This window comes from Halichoeres trimaculatus, unplaced genomic scaffold (genome assembly GCF_033239565.1).
Source record: "Halichoeres trimaculatus isolate MK-OKI-2021-1 unplaced genomic scaffold, fHalTri1.1 fHalTri1_scaffold_11, whole genome shotgun sequence".
NCBI lineage: Eukaryota > Metazoa > Chordata > Actinopteri > Labriformes > Labridae > Halichoeres > Halichoeres trimaculatus.
In genome coordinates this window covers 31,290,713-31,306,484 of record NW_027437189.1, presented here as the reverse complement: position 1 = coordinate 31,306,484, position 15,772 = coordinate 31,290,713, and the positions used below count along the sequence as shown (strand labels likewise).

General features: G+C 40.7%; 1 protein-coding gene, 6 non-coding genes and 1 pseudogene across 7 annotated transcripts; all 8 read left to right on the top strand.

The window, feature by feature from the left end:
- Positions 1–313: 313 nt before the first annotated feature.
- On the top strand, positions 314–15,700 carry naa80 (N-alpha-acetyltransferase 80, NatH catalytic subunit). The gene is made up of 2 exons (XM_074681922.1): positions 314–507; positions 13,777–15,700. Coding segments are annotated over exons 1-2 (909 nt in total). The 5' UTR covers positions 314–505; the 3' UTR covers positions 14,684–15,700.
- On the top strand, positions 1,665–1,780 carry LOC141800093 (U5 spliceosomal RNA). The gene has a single exon (XR_012599297.1). It is a non-coding gene; the product is annotated as a U5 spliceosomal RNA (small nuclear RNA).
- On the top strand, positions 2,509–2,623 carry LOC141800091 (U5 spliceosomal RNA). The gene has a single exon (XR_012599296.1). It is a non-coding gene; the product is annotated as a U5 spliceosomal RNA (small nuclear RNA).
- On the top strand, positions 3,356–3,469 carry LOC141800090 (U5 spliceosomal RNA). Its single transcript, XR_012599295.1, has one exon. It is a non-coding gene; the product is annotated as a U5 spliceosomal RNA (small nuclear RNA).
- LOC141800094 (U5 spliceosomal RNA) lies at positions 9,608–9,723 on the top strand. The gene has a single exon (XR_012599298.1). It is a non-coding gene; the product is annotated as a U5 spliceosomal RNA (small nuclear RNA).
- Positions 10,680–10,795, top strand: LOC141800081 (U5 spliceosomal RNA). Its single transcript, XR_012599287.1, has one exon. It is a non-coding gene; the product is annotated as a U5 spliceosomal RNA (small nuclear RNA).
- On the top strand, positions 11,499–11,586 carry LOC141800082 (U5 spliceosomal RNA; annotated as a pseudogene).
- LOC141800080 (U5 spliceosomal RNA) lies at positions 13,113–13,226 on the top strand. Its single transcript, XR_012599286.1, has one exon. It is a non-coding gene; the product is annotated as a U5 spliceosomal RNA (small nuclear RNA).
- Positions 15,701–15,772: the final 72 nt, after the last annotated feature.

Sequence of the window (15,772 nt, the reverse complement as noted above, 5' to 3'; positions counted from 1 at the left end):
TTAAAAAGTCCTTTGCAAATACCTGTACAGCAGAGTCACTGTAGAGTTTAACCAAAAGTGAGCTAAAGGTAGTGTTTTCCTTAACTTTACAGTGCTTTTTAATAGTCTCAGAATTCTAGTTTTGATATTCAAAAAAATTTGACTTAATCACTACTTATCAGATATTGTAAATAACTGTACTTTTCTCACTTTATGTATCAGAATTACTAAAGGACCCATCATAAGTTTGCAGCTTTAACATTTGGGAAATTTCCTGTCCCTATATATTTAGACTCCGATCCACTGGGTGGCAGACATCACTGCATAGAGATGTTGAAAATATCAGCTGTTTCTCTTTTTGCAGACGAAGCAGTGTACCCATGTTTGGAAACTGATCCCGGGGCAGATGGCGTTTACAGTTGCATGCTATTTTCTCGTTGTATGAGGCAAACAGCTGACCGTGGATCAGCGGAATGACTGCGCTTCATGAAGAGGACCGGCGCCGGCATCCAACCCGAGACTAAAAATGTAGGTGATGTTCATAATGGAGTGATTTAACTACGAATGAGCGACACTATACTCACAGTTCCTCCTGTTGTCAGACAAGTGTTATACTGCTGCATATAGTTAAGTGGCTGAAACCCTGTAGTAAGCATTAGCATCCAGGTAGGGCTACAAACTGACAGTTATGTAGTTTTTCCTTACATGGATATGAACGCTAAAAACAGCTGGGCACAAAATTAGAAAAGTGCAAGGCGTAGTTAAGTGTTCTCTGTCGTTTATGAACACTTTCAACCATATAACCTACTTGTAAAAGACTGTTCAAACAACAGGCTGTAAAATAAGTTCCAACCAGTGACTGTAGGGACTTGAGATTTAATAACTCGGTACCAAACGATGCACTTGCTGTGAGGGTAGTGTACGAACGCTTCCCGGGGGAAATTGCACGAAGATTTTTACAAGATAAATATGCTTGTAACAAACAAAACCCAAAAATAGAAACCAAGAAAATAAATATAAATTGTAAATAACCAAACACCCGCTGCACGTTGCTTCCGCTGTTCTTGTATCACGCATGCGCGAAACCTGGACTCTACTTACAAATGCATTTTATTCGAAGGATAATGTTCAGGTTTGTCCACGTAGAGTTCGTGTGACGATAAAAAATATGCCCTTTGGTTACATTAGAGAAAAATAACCTGAATTGAATGGTAAAAAAAAACAGTTTTACTTAAGTGCAGCAGAAATAAGTAGTCAGTCACTGACATGTAGTCCTTTATGTCTTGTACGCATGCGCATATTTTGTAGTATTTTTCGTGTGTGAATTAGTGTTATTTCGAAAGTTATGTGGCAACTTTTCGCGCTCAACTTTCGCTAACGGCACATATGAGTCGATTAATGAGAAACAAATAAAAATACGACGAATGCTTAAGGGGTTATTAAGTAAAACCATGTGTTTGAGTTTGCACGGCTCCCAAGATGCATTGCGTGCGGCTGGCTATCAAAATGTTAAAACGTCGTATAATTGAAGACTTAACAATAATAATATTTCATCAAATGTCAAAGAAATGTTTGCGACTGATAGAATTGAATTGTTGTGGCTTACAGAGCATATGTTTCGGCACCGTAAACGAGAGATACACGGCCCAGAATGGCTACCGACACTTAGCTGTTTCCTCGACAGTACACTCTTGTTTCTCTTCAGATCGTATAAATCTTTCGCCTTTTACTAAAGATTTCCGTGGAGAGGAACAACAAGAGTTTAACTCAATTTTTTGATGCTCTGCGTCACTGCGGGGCTTCCCTCTCATTGTGAATGGTAAATCGATACATTGGACTACAATTCAGAGATTTCTGTCTACGTCCTCCCTGCGCATGCTCCGCTATGCCTACCCAGGTCACGGAAATAGATGAAGAGGCTGCAGAGCGAGTTATACTTTTATTTTTTGCAGTTTGGCTCGGGTTTGCCTGTAAAAAGATTTGTCCTTTAATTTAAACTCTAACCAAAAGTCTGCCATGGTCTCCCTCGACCTCACCGACAACTTGTTAAACACATCGATTGCACATCATCACTGCTGATGATCAGCTCACAAACAAAACCGAGTTGTGTGTTTTCTGCAGCGAGCTCTGGATCTTAATGAGCTGTGGTACGGCGCGGCAACGAGTGAGGAAATAAAACATGTCTTACTTTTTGAAATACATTTTTTATATGTTTTGTTGACTTAACAAAAATGTCAGATCCCGAGACTTTTTTTAAACTTTCGACATGCCATAACTGTGAACTGTGAATTCGTTCAGAAAATGCACCTGGATTAGTTTGACAATTTACTTATCTACAGACATCATGACAGTTTGTATAATAAACCTAGTCCTTATTTCATAGATCGAAAACGCGGATAGGCCAGTTTAGGGATTCATGTTTTAAACAGCTTTAATGGTAAACACGTGACTTCCGTGTAGCAGTGCACCGGAGCCGAGGGAAACATGACCCAGAATGCCTTCTGACACTCAGACTTGTTTGCGGCAGATCGCTCTTGTTTCTCTTCAGATCGTATAAATCTTTCGCCTTTTACTAAAGATTTCCGTGGAGAGGAACAACAAGAGTTTAACTCAATTTTTTGATGCCCTGCTTCGCTGCGGGGCTTCCCTTTCGGTGTTGAAAGATAAATTCCAGGATCAGTCGTCCGTTATCTACGCGAATGATTCTGTTCCTTTTGGGATCACAGTTAAAGAAACTTTTTGTTAGAGTTACACTTTTATGTATTTGGCTCTGCTTGATAAAGATTTGTCTTTTAAATTAAACTTTAATCAATAGTCTATAAATTTCTCCTTCGAGCTCGCTGACACCGTGTAAAATAGGTCACAAACAAAACGGAGTTGCGTGTTTTCTGTAGCGAGCTCTGGGTCTTTGAGCTGCAGTTAAGAGCGGCAATAAGCGAAGCAATGCACACGTCTTACTCTTATTTGGAATACATTTTTTTTTGTAGTTTGGTTTGTGAACTTTTTAAAACGTCAGATTAAGGGTTAACTTACAACTATCAAAATGCAAAAGTAACAGCTGTAAATTCGTCTTTTAGTTCAGGAAATGCGCCGGGATTGGTTAAAGATCCCACTGTCTTACTCTGAGAAATAACTGTGATTGCAGTGAATTCAGTAATCTTCTACTTCTTATTTTTGCATGACTATCTGAAAGTGTTTGTAAAAGGAGCAGGCCTTAAAATGGATAAATTAGAAGCCAGTCTGTGAATCCACGTGATAATGGTTTAGGCTGACGTTAATGAACCACGTGACTTCCATTGAGCGTAGCAGAGCACCGCAGCCGAGGGAGACATGACCGAGAGTGGCTTCCGACACTTAGACTTTTGAACGTCAGTACACTCTTGTTTCTCTTCAGATCGTATAAATCTTTCGCCTTTTACTAAAGATTTCCGTGAAGAGGAACAACAAGAGATTAACTCAATTTTTTGATGCCCCGCACTGCTGTGGGGCTTCCCTAACAATGTTAAAAGTAACTCAAAACACTTCCCACATGGCCACCTCTCGTACGCTCCGCTCCGCCCCGGAACTGTTTGGAACAGAAGCAGCGATTACGTAGCTGAGAAATATTTTGTATGTAGTTAGAATGAGCTTTAAAAAAGTAAACTAAAGATTTAGCCTTAAGTCTCTGCAAGGGTCTCCTTTGATTTAATGTCGCCGACGTAATACTCTGAAGTCCAAACTGATCATTAATTCATAAATAACAGTGTGCAGTGAGTTTTTTTTTTGCCGCAAGCTGCAAGAATACGTCTTGTCAGTGGTGTGCAGAAAGGGGGGACAAGGGGGGCAGTCGCCCCTCCTAGGTTGGCCTGTTGTTGTAATATCCACACCAAAGTGCTTTCTTTGGAGCCAAAACTCACACAAAAGTGCCCTCTGAGAACTTGTGGTGATTGTATAAATGTTTGGCCTTTTACCAAAGATTTCCATGTAAAGGAGCAACTGAATTTTTAATTTTTTTTTTTTTTTTTTTTTAATGCCCTGCTTTACTGTGAGGCTCTCTGTCATTTCAAATAAAAACTTGACCGTGCTGTACCACTATGGTAACGTTCATACTGCAGCTCTTAATGCTCAATTCTTATTTATTGCTCAAATCCGATTTTTGTGTTTGGTTGTTCAGATAACACAAGTTAATTCGACCTGACTGCAGACTGTGATGTGAACAGCTCACGCTTCAGAAGTGACACGCACGCTCAGTTTAACATTAATGACATCACGCACAGCACGGTGTGATGAGGAGCAACAAATACAGAGCAAAACTGTGCTTCACAATGCTGGAAAGTTTGTTTCCATAACGCAAAACCTGATGTTACAGCAGCTCACCTTGAGTGGGCTCTTAGTAATTATGGCTATATTTTAATTCTTATAAACTTCAAGGCGGACGCTCTCTCCAGCACCGGGGTCTCTCCCGCCGACCCTGCTGATGACAGATCGCTGCTAGATAGCCAAACACCACAGAGCCGTAGTGCGCTGAACAGGTGAACAAAGAGACAAAAACGTAATTGTGCCATCTGTTCTGATGTTTCATACTTTGTCTGAGGGCAGAGCAGACAGGAGCAGACGGATTTCTGACTGACGCTGTCTCGCAAATACATACGGATGAGATGGACAGGAGTGTATCATCAGTGTCTCTGCGTCCTGTAAACTGTTATTTTAGCCTGATTAATCCATTCAAAAAGTCGGCACAGTGTTGATAAACTAAGTTTGTTAGATATCATAATACAAACGTACCATTCATTCACCTTTATCCTTTATTGTGTGTGTAATGGAGACGCCAGTCGATTGCCCCAGCGCTCTCTCACTTTTTCTCATCACTCATCCTTTTATGCATTGTTCAATCAAGCTTGTAACTGGATAAATAATGAAACTCTTTATTAAAAAAAGCATACACTTTTTAATAATCATGTCTATATTAACCTCTAATTATGTTCTGTTTATGAAGTGATTTTGAAAGCATTTGCCCTGAGGTAAACTGCTGCTGTAGAATGACGTCAAAGTTGCATTAAATGCGACCTGGCTGTTCAGACCGCGGTCGCATTCAAAAAAATTGGATATGTATCTGATTTAGTACCACATTTGAAAAAGTCCTGAATCTGATTTGAAAAGGTCAGATTCAATATGACTTGTGCTGTTCACACTGTCAGAAACAAATCAGATACAGATCACATTTGAGCCAAAAAATCAGATTCAGGTCACTTTTGACTGCAGTGTGAACGTAGCCTATGTTTCCACAAGTGACAGCTTCATAGTATGGATGCAGATCAGATGTGAGAGTCCGTCATGGAGGGATATTAAATTCCACACTTGACCTTTTCTTTACATCACTCATTATTTCCACCTCATATCCCCATTTACTCTCGGAGAAAAGAGTATGTTGTCTTTTTTTTCTCATTGTAAACACCTGCGCCATGGATGATGCAGACATCCTGATAATAATGATGATGTAACTTCACAAAGACAATACTTTCTCACATCTTTACATCAGGAGTATCAAATAAATGTGTCTCCTGACATGGTGTGATCTACAGATTAGAATAGCTGACTCTGCCATGTCTTCAATTCCTTGGGAAAGTCTAAAATGGGCCGAAACTTTTTTTCAGATGCCTTTTTGTGCAGTTTGTATTTTTTCATGCAGTATCTTTTTTGTCTGTGTTGATCTGTAATCATTCAGTTTCCTCTTGTGTTTTTTTTTTTTTTTTTTTTTTTTTTTTGAGCATCCCCTTTTTTGGCGTGTTGTTTTAACATGAAATTACGTTGTCTAGGCGGTAACAAGTTCATAGCTGTTTGACACAGGCATTTGGCTCAAGCATTTCTCTCTTGGTGAGTAGGTCTGTATTTTTTAGACATTTTACTTTTATTGATATCAGATTGTTCAAACCACTGAGTCTGGTGTTTTTTTTTCCAGTTTTAAGACACATGAGACTTTTTGCTCCTGCCTCTTTAAGATCATTTTTAAATCAACCATTTTGCATTCTGAATGCTTTGAGTTGGACTTTTTGTTGATGTTTAAGTGATTATTTATCTCCTGGTACTTTGTGACTGATTTTCTGCTTCAGAAACCAGAATTTGGGTTCATTCTTTTTTGCATGTGTCCGCTTTATCGTCTGCACTTGTGATATTGTGTATGAAGAACATAAGGCAGGACGTTAAAGTCTCCTCTTCCTCTTTTGTAAAAATGAAGGATTTGCATCAAATATGTATACACTAAGATTAAGTTACACTTTAGTAGTTGTTCTCTTTGTCGATTGATGTGTTTCTTCTGCACTTCATCTTTTTGTGTAGAAAGCTTGTGGTGAGGAGCGTTAGATAAGAGAAAGAGGAAGCAGTGATGTTGAGCACAAGTGGGTTTAATACTTCTGAGCTCTTCTGTGAAAGGTAAAGGCGAAAACAGTCTCAGGGTGTTTTGGTAAATTCTGTTATTGACCTCTCAGTGTCTCCCTGGTGCAGTAACTTTGAGGGCAGCGAGCTGGAGCAGTTGATCTGGACTACACTGAGAAAGTGTCTGGCCTGAGAACATTACAGACTGGTCATCCTGACGTTAACCCTGAGAGCAGCAGTGGTTAACAGCAGAAAGAGTCTGTTTGTGCACATCATGACTCAGCACCAGTGAACATGGTGTCAGAGGTTGGCACGGAGTTGTGAAGGACGTGCAGTTGAACAAATAGTTGTTTTTTGCTTCAATAAATCAATTAGAACATGTTTGCGTTGCTCATATGTGTTAATGTACAGTGAACAGGTGATTCTGTTGATTCTGACAAGGTGAGCAGGATCTTGTTTCAGTAGCCACGGTTACATGATGAGTTTTTCGTCTTTCCAAATGGAATCTTTCCGGATGACTTTTCCAAAAACAATAGAATACATGTAAAGAAATATTCCAACCTCTGGTCTACATGCGCCGCTATAATCACGACAGAATAGTCAATGGGGCATGTGCAGAAAAACGTAAACAGCACAAGATTTATCAAAGCTGGAGGACGACAGTTTGTTTATCACGGTGTTGCAATACTCTGTATTGAGAGTTTGTCGTCCGTCCTGTCTTGAATTTATGTTCATTTCTTTCAAAGTTTGGATCAAAAACAAACTTTCCTCCGCATGCACTGAAAGAATGCACCCTGACAACTTTCCATTTGAGTGGATTCATAATACCTCAATCGGTTTGGTGAAAGGAATATTCCACCCCTGTGAAACTGATTAAATGTCCATTCAGATTGGCTCTTTTCTTTCAGAATGAGGTGTACACAAAGGTTAAATTCTTTCCGTTTGAGCAAATAAACCGAATGCAAGCGGAATATTTGGGTCCATGTAAACGTGGCTACTGATCTCATTGTACTTTCTACAGTCTTTCTATGAGCATCCCCCCTGGTGCTTTAAGTTGCTCTGTGGTGGTCTGCAGGTGCTGAGTGGACTCCGTGATGCCCTCAGTGTTGTCTGGATTGCAGGACACAATCTCGTTCTCTCAGAGATAGGAGCTCCTCAGGCTGCTCTCATGTCTGTGGAATGTACCAGAACTCTCTCATTGTGGGATGATTTAATATGAGCAGGGGCGTATTTAGTCATTTGGGGGCCCAAGGCAAACCCAGTCAATGGGGCCCTCCATGTTCTTGTAACTCATCTTCCTCAGAGCTAGACTGGCCTTCCCTGGGTCCACTGTCTCTTTCCCAGAATCAAGGCATGAGACAGTGTTAATCTTGTACATGGTAACTTAACACAACTAAATGCATTTCCTCAAGTTCTGTACTTTAGTTTGATTTGAAAAAAAGTGAATACATAATTTAGTCCTCTTTGTCCTGGATTTGAAATATTTTATGGTCAATTGACAGCTTATTTGTCCCACGGTGGGAAATTTACAGAGTAACAGTAACAAACAAGAAAGTATGACGTGAAAAACATTACAATAGGTAAATATTGGGGAAAAAAAATGTTGTAAAAAGAAAATATGTAAATATCAAGCACAACTGGAAAAAAATCTACTAAAAGAGCTGATATTTACAGTTACCATACTTTTTGGTGCTATAATTTTTAAAGTTAATGTTTTTTTATTTAACCCCCTGTCCAGTGAGTTCTGTATCCAAAAAAGAGATTTTGTACAATAATGTTAATCACCAACTCAAAAAGTTTGATTTTGAGAAAATGATCCTGTTTCCTGGGCTAGATAAAGTCCTTAAAATCCTAAAAGTCTTATGTGTTTATCTCAGATCTCAGAGCAACATTGTTTTCATTTCCCACTTGGTTGAAAATAAGAAAAAAAAATGGGGAAAAAGTGTTTCTTACCACTTTCTTCCTGAATCAAATTTTCCGATGTGTTGTAACATGAATAGTCCATTGAATAAGAATGGAGGGGGAGTACCCAAAACCATCATTAAAGATTAAGACTTTTGATGTATTTCGAAGCATGTGAAGTAAGATTTAGAAAAAAAGAAATGCTTTCAGTTGAAGAGAACTTCATAAATTAATTTTTTAAGAGATGCTTTGGAGGCCCCTGGGAATCTTGGGGCCCCAGGCAACTGCCTGTGTTTGCCTAAGTGTAGCTACGCCCCTGAGTATGAGATGTGTGATGAGGTTAGTGTTGCTTTTGTTGTGGAGAATCAAGTTTGTAAAACAGCCTGATAGTAAGTCAGAGAGCTGGGTTATAACTGATGTGGAGGGTGTTTATATCTTTACAGTCAAGCAAAGTGCATCCAAGCATTCCAGGATCCTCATGTTTGCTAACTCATATCTGCTGCACATAAGAAACAGATAGACATACAAACTATTATTCAAACCTTTTACTTCTTCTGTGTTTGGATATTCTGAAAGTTGGGAAAGTTACAGTCTGAAAAGTGAAGCTCAAAATAAATAGAGGGCTGAGCAGCAGCTGAGTACTTAAATTCTGGGTCTATTATTCAGTCATAATTATCCTTTTGTTATTTGTGTTTGATCATGAAATGCATTTTTGTTTATCTTTATTTATTATTTCTATCATAGTAGCAACATTGTTTTCTTTTTTTCTTTGTCTCTTGATTCTTGTGTCTCAAAATCCATAATCTCACAAGACAAATGTGTGAATTTGCAGTGAAACCGAGGAGGGAATGGTCCTGAATGTCTTCTAGACATTAGGGTGGCGTCATACTCCTGTTCATCTGGGGTTAACTTGAATTTTTCAGCTTTAACTTAAGGTATCGCTGTAGAGGAAATAATAAGGCTTTATCTCAAAACTGTGATGCCCTATTTCACTACAAGGCTTTTCTGAACGGTCAAAAATTGACATGCGCGAACAGACTTGCCTTTTCACACTTACGCGCACATCCAAGCGCCTCTCCTACAACACAGCTGAGGGGTTTCAACCATCTATTGCAGATTGCTCTCTGAATAGTTTGTCACCTGTTTTGGCTTCAACTCTACATGTATCAAACCCAAAATATCAAACTGAACCAGGTTTATGTACGGGAGAAAGAAATGCAGCTGTCCAAGAAGAAATGTAACGACAAGACGCAGCGGGTCGTGCATGTTTCCGACGGAAGGAACTGCAAATGTGTGCGTTTCAGGACGTGTAGCAGTGCACCACAACTGAGGGGGACAGGACTGAGAGTGGCTTTAGACACTTAGACCTTCGTGAACACTCTTGTTTCTCTTCAGATCGTATAAATCTTTCGCCTTTTACTAAAGATTTCCGTGGAGAGGAACAACAATAGTTTAACTCAATTTTTTGATGCCCTGCTTCACTGCGGGGCTTCCCTTTCATTGTTGGAGTTAATCTAGAGGAATACTCACATATAGGCTACCCCTTACGCATGCTCCACTGCGCTCACCGGATCAGTTTAGGACAGAGGCAGGAATAAATCTGAGAAACACTTTCATGTAGTCAGATAATGCGTTTCCCGGATAAACACTTTTGCTTAAATTTCAACAAAAAGTTTTCCGTGGTGAGTAACAAGAGTTTAACTCTGGTTTTGATGTCCTGTGTGCTGCGGGGCTTTCTTTACTGAAGAAGAAAAGCATCAGAGTCCGCCCGTCCACAGTGGAAGGACTGACGTTGTCTTGAGGGGTTATTTAATCAGCTGTCTGGTCTTGCGTTCGTCCGACGATTGCGTTCAACTGAAAATCTCGACTCTAACGAAAAGTCCGCAAGTGAGTCCGGTTATACTGATGTTGCTAACGCTAATAAAACGTCAATCATACTTTATGGTCAGTTTACAAACTAAAGGCCTACTTCGAGTGGTGCGTTTTTGCAGCAATGAACTGGGATAATGGATCTTTATGAGCTGTGTTTAGAAGACGGCACGGAGTGAAGATACAAACACATCTCACATTTATATGGAATAGACTTCTTTGTAGTTTTTGTTGACTTCACAATAATGACACATCACACGTCCATCTCTTGATCAATAGACATGCAAAGGCCTTAAGGGTGAAAATTTTGGCTTTTGGTTCAGAAAATGTGCAGGATTAGTTTAACAATCTTCTTATCCACAGACATCATGATAATTTTTATAATATACCTGGTTTTAACCTCATAGGTCGATCTTCACAGTTTTATTAAAAAGAAATAAAACATGGATAGGCCTGTTTAATGTTTAAGACAGCGTCAATAGTAAACCACGTGACTTCCATTAAGCGTAGCAGAGCACCGCATCCGAGGGGGACAGGACTGAGAGTGGCTTTCGACACTTAGACATTTTGCCGTCAGTACACTCATGTTTCTCTTCAGATCGTACAAATCTTTCGCCTTTTACTAAAGATTTCCGTGGAGAGGAACAACAATAGTTTAACTCAATTTTTTGATGCCCTGCTTCAATGCGGGGCTTTTCTTTCAATGTTCAAGATAACCCAAAGGAATTTCCACCTCGCTTGGCCCCTCTCCACTCACTGGATCAGTTTGGGACAGAAGCAACGGCTGTGTAGCTGAGAAATATTGTCATGTAGTCAGGTGATGCTTTGCCTGAAAAAGATTTATCCTTAAGTTTCAACTCTTTTCAAAAGTCAGCAAGGGTCTCCCTCGATCTCGCTGACCTTGTTGAATACACTGAAATCACAACTAATGATCAGTTCACAAACAAATCTCAGTTGTGTGTTTTCTGTTGCATGCTCTGGATCTTAATGAGCTGTGGTGAGGCACGGTAATGAGTGAGGAAGTAAACACGTCTTACTTTTATTTGGAATCATGTTTAGGAGTTGAGTTTGTTGACTTCTAAAATTGTCAGATTGAGGGTTATCTTTAAACTATCAAAATGCAAAAGTAACAGCTGTAAATTCGTCTGTTAGTTCAGGAAATGCGCCGGTATTAGTTTAAAAACCAACTGTCTTACTCTGAGAAATAGCCATGATCGCGGTGAATCTTTTAATCATTTGAGTCTTAATTTCATATGACTATCTGAAAGAAGTCACGTGTTAAAGATTTAGACTGACATACGTGAACCACGTGACTTCCATTGAGCGTAGCAGAGCACCGCAGCCGAGGGAGACATGACCGAGAGTGGCTTCCGACACTCAGAGGTTTGAACGTCAGCACACTCTTGTTTCTCTTCAAATCGTATAAATCTTTCGCCTTTTACTAAAGATTTCCGTGGAGAGAAACAACCAGTGGCGTTTTCTCCCGGAGGCCAAGGGAAGCCATGCTTCCTCTCTTTTTTTAGACTGTAGCTGTGATTTAATGAAAATATTCCTTTTTAAAAGTTTCGATACTTCTTCTGTGTTTTGTCACCGTCATCTCTTCCTTATTCCTCTCCTCTAGTTATTAAGCATTTTACAATGTGTAAAACAGCGCCCTCGTAAATGTTCTGTGGCGAATGCGTGGTGAAAATACGATACTGCACGCTGTTGTCCGCAAGGAAGCCAAGCAGAGTTGGCATCCCTTGGTGAAAAAAAATAAGAATGATTAACCAATCAGATGAGGCCGTGGTCATGACACTGCTCATCTGTGATTGACCAAGACTGTGCCAAGGGAAGCCACCCCGTCTTTGGCCTCAAACCAATCAAATCACAGTATCCTCATCCTCGAGCCACTGAATGAAATCAGGGAGGTTAGCACATTGGCAGTGTGCATGAAGCGGCCGGTTGTGTGTTTAAGTGGGCGGTTGAATTAATTAATACGATGTTTAAGCTAAGTCAAGAGGACAATGTACGCGTGTGAATGAGTGAGTGAGAGTGGGAGAGCTAAAGGGCGTGTGTCGGTGTTCAAAGTAAGTAAAACGAGCGCTCTCTGGGCACTCTAACAGGTCGGTTACATGAAATAGCGATACAAACTGCATCATAGCCTTTTATGTACCCCACTCCCTAAAAAAATACAGACATACAGACATACATACAAAAATACTGTCTCACTTGGCTTCCTCAAAAAAAATCTCCACGCCACGCCACTGGAAACAACAAGAGTTTAACTCAATATTTTGATGCCCTGCTTCACTGCGGGGCTTTTCTTTCAATGTTCAAGATAACCCAAAGGAATTTCCACCTCGCTTAGCCCCTCTCAACTCACTGGATCAGTTTGGGACAGAAGCAACGACTGTGTAGCTGAGAATTATTGTCATGTAGTCAGGTGATGCTTTGCCTGAAAACAAGATTCAGCCTGAAGTTTCAACTCTTTTCAAAAGTCTGTAAATGTCTCCTTTGATCTCGCTGACACCGTGTTGAATACACTGAAATCATAACTAATGATCAGTTCACAAACAAAACTGAGTTGTGTGTTTTCTGTAGCAAGCTCTTGATCTCAATGAGCTGTGGTGAGGCGCTCTAACGAGTGAGGAAGTAAACACGTCTTACTTTTATTTGGAATCATGTTTAGGAGTTGAGTTTGTTGACTTCTAAAATTGTCAGATTGAGGGTTATCTTTCAACTATCGAAATGCAAAAGTAACAGCTGTAAATTCGTCTGTTAGTTCAGGAAATGCGCCGGTATTAGTTTAAAAACCAACTGTCTTACTCTGAGAAATAGCCATGATCGCGGTGAATCTGTTAATCATTTGAGTCTTAATTTCATATGACTATCTGAAAGAAGTCACGTGTTAAAGATTTAGACTGACATAAGTGAACCACGTGACTTCCATTGAGCGTAGCAGAGCACCGCAGCCGAGGGAGACATGACCGAGAGTGGCTTCCGACACTCAGAAGTTTGAACGTCAGCACACTCTTGTTTCTCTTCAAATCGTATAAATCTTTCGCCTTTTACTAAAGATTTCCGTGGAGAGAAACAACAAGAGATTAACTCAATTTTTTGATGCCCTGCTTTACTGCTGGGCTTCCCTTATCTGTCGAAAAAGAAAATTTCCTTGTACGCCCCCCGTTGAACTGCGTTATCTGAATGTTTCAGTGACTATCACTTATCCTGTCTGGAGTATGTCTTATTAGCTTTACAAAACACGTTGAGTTCTACAAACCTGCAGTCTCACTCATTTAGCCTTTTCTGTCTTATATTTTCCCTTTTCATATTAAAAACCCCACCTAATTTCCCTTCCCTGAAAATTATAAGAATAAGTATGACAGAAAAAAAGAGAAGGTTGCTCAAAGGTAGTGGTAAAAAAAAAAAAAAGTAGGGGTGAAGGATATAAGCCATATAGTACAGTTAAAAAAATACTGCCCATTTTTTATTATGATTTAGCTTTTAATTTACGTGAAAAGTAAGGTTTAGTCAGGTCACTTCATGAGATCTGCAGAGATGAGCTGCTTATCACACTGACCCCTACAGGAGGAACTGTGTGTTTACACCGTTTACTAACATCGACATGTTTCTGATAAACTGAGCTGTGGGGCTGAATGCAGACTGACTGTAGTTACACCCTCACCACTACAGGTCTGAACCTTTAATACCAACACACCCTAAAGCTGAGACTGGACCTGGTGGACCCTGTCAGATCTCAGCTCTGGGTGAAGAAGTTAATAAGAAGATCCGTGCTGTTCCAATCCACCGTCGTCCAGATCTGCTGGTTCCCTGTGCGGACCTCGTCAACTCCGAGTGGCAAAGGAGCCAGGCAGCCCGGGTCCACTCCCTCCAGAAGTCATGTTCAGAGTTCCCTGTCTGCCTGGTTCTCCTGCAGGGCCACAAAGAGACCGAGCGCCTGCTGGGCCACGCTCGGCTGTCCCGGGTCGTGGGTCACGGCAGCAGCCTGTTTGTTGAGTCCGTGGTCGTGTCCAAGGCGGAGCGTGGGAAGGGCTATGGACGGACTCTGATGGAGGAGGTCGAGCGCTACTCCAAGAGCCGAGGGTTCAAGCGCCTGTGTCTGACCACGCATGATAAGCAGCACTTCTACGCCCACCTGGGCTACCTGCTGTCCACGCCGGTGCAGAATGCAGGCGCCATGACGACGTTTGTTCCCATGGAGATGCTTTTAAAGTTCTCCAGGATGCCTGGTGACGAAGGGAATGCACAGAGGGAAAGACAGACAGAGATAAAGGCTCAGGTCCCACAAATATCACCCCCTACATGTAGTATACCTCCTCCACCTCCACCACCTCCCCCTCCTTCATCCATCCCATCTCCCCCTCCTCCTCCTCCCATCTCATCTCCTCCTCCTCCTTCACCACCTCCTCCTTCATCTTCCATCCCATCTCCCCCTCCTCCTCCTCCCATCTCATCTCCTCCTCCTCCTCCACCTCCTCCTGCCGGGCCTACTTATCAGCCTGTAGTCCAGACTCTGACTGAAACTCCTTACAGAGACGCTAAAGGATGTCCCATCTTTTGGATGCACAAAGACATTTGACACTCACTCACCCACACTAACGTCACATGACATGTTTGTCTGTCTGAACATGCATCAACACAAAGTTTCTGTGTTCAGTAAAAGTACACACCAGGGGTCTTTCAGAGTTAGCTGACAAACAGAAGCGTTTTAATGAACTAAAGCTGTCTTCTACTGTCCAGATCCTCTTACAACATTTTTGTCAAAACACACCCAGCTTGTATCCAAAGATGAGCAGCGACAAGCAGCATAACAAGGTGAAGACGATCAGACGAATCTTTAATTCTGTAAGCCTTAAACTGGATTCACTGTTTTATACCGCAATAAGACTTTGATTTGTTAAAATTTTAGATGATGAAGCAGTTTGGATCTGCACATTGATCACCAGTGTCTGTGCCAACCATAGACTGTATAATGTGTGGATATCATCTCTGTGATGTCACTCATTTGTTTTTGGTGCAGAGTTTTGAAGCCTATCGTCGACAGTGGCCATATTGAAAAAGCTTGACTCAACGTGGCTTTGCTGGAGTTAGGATGAGGTCACAAGGTCAAGAGGCTGTTATACAGGCAAAATAAGATATTCCGAAACCAAACCTTCAAATTTTGAGACCAGAGGTTGCTTTTGTGTAGCCCATCATTTCTCATTTCTCTGTATAAGTGTCAACTCAGTAAATCAACTTTGCATTACGATCTCTGAGTTTGATACTGGATGAAGTTTTCAACAGTCAGCTCCTTAAGGAAGTGGTTTTATGTTTCTGTTCAGGGGTCTTTAAAGAGGAAGGATGCTCAACAAATGTGTCATCACTTTGAAAATAAAAGTTTACTGTAATGAAGCTCATTTTGTTTTGTAAAATCCAGCAGCTGTACAACAGAAAATATCTTTTTTTTTTTTACTTTGAGCAGTTTTGTATTACCACCATCCAATCAGTGTGTATCTGCTGCTGTTCAATTACATGACTCTGTTACACTAAGCTGGAGCTTTGAATGTGCCTTATTGAACAAACTTGATGCCTCATAGAGTTTTGAAATAGTTTTTCTGATTATGGAAAGAAAGTGGAAATAAAACGAATTTAATGAATTCTTCTTTTCTTTGTGTCCATTTGTCTTTTT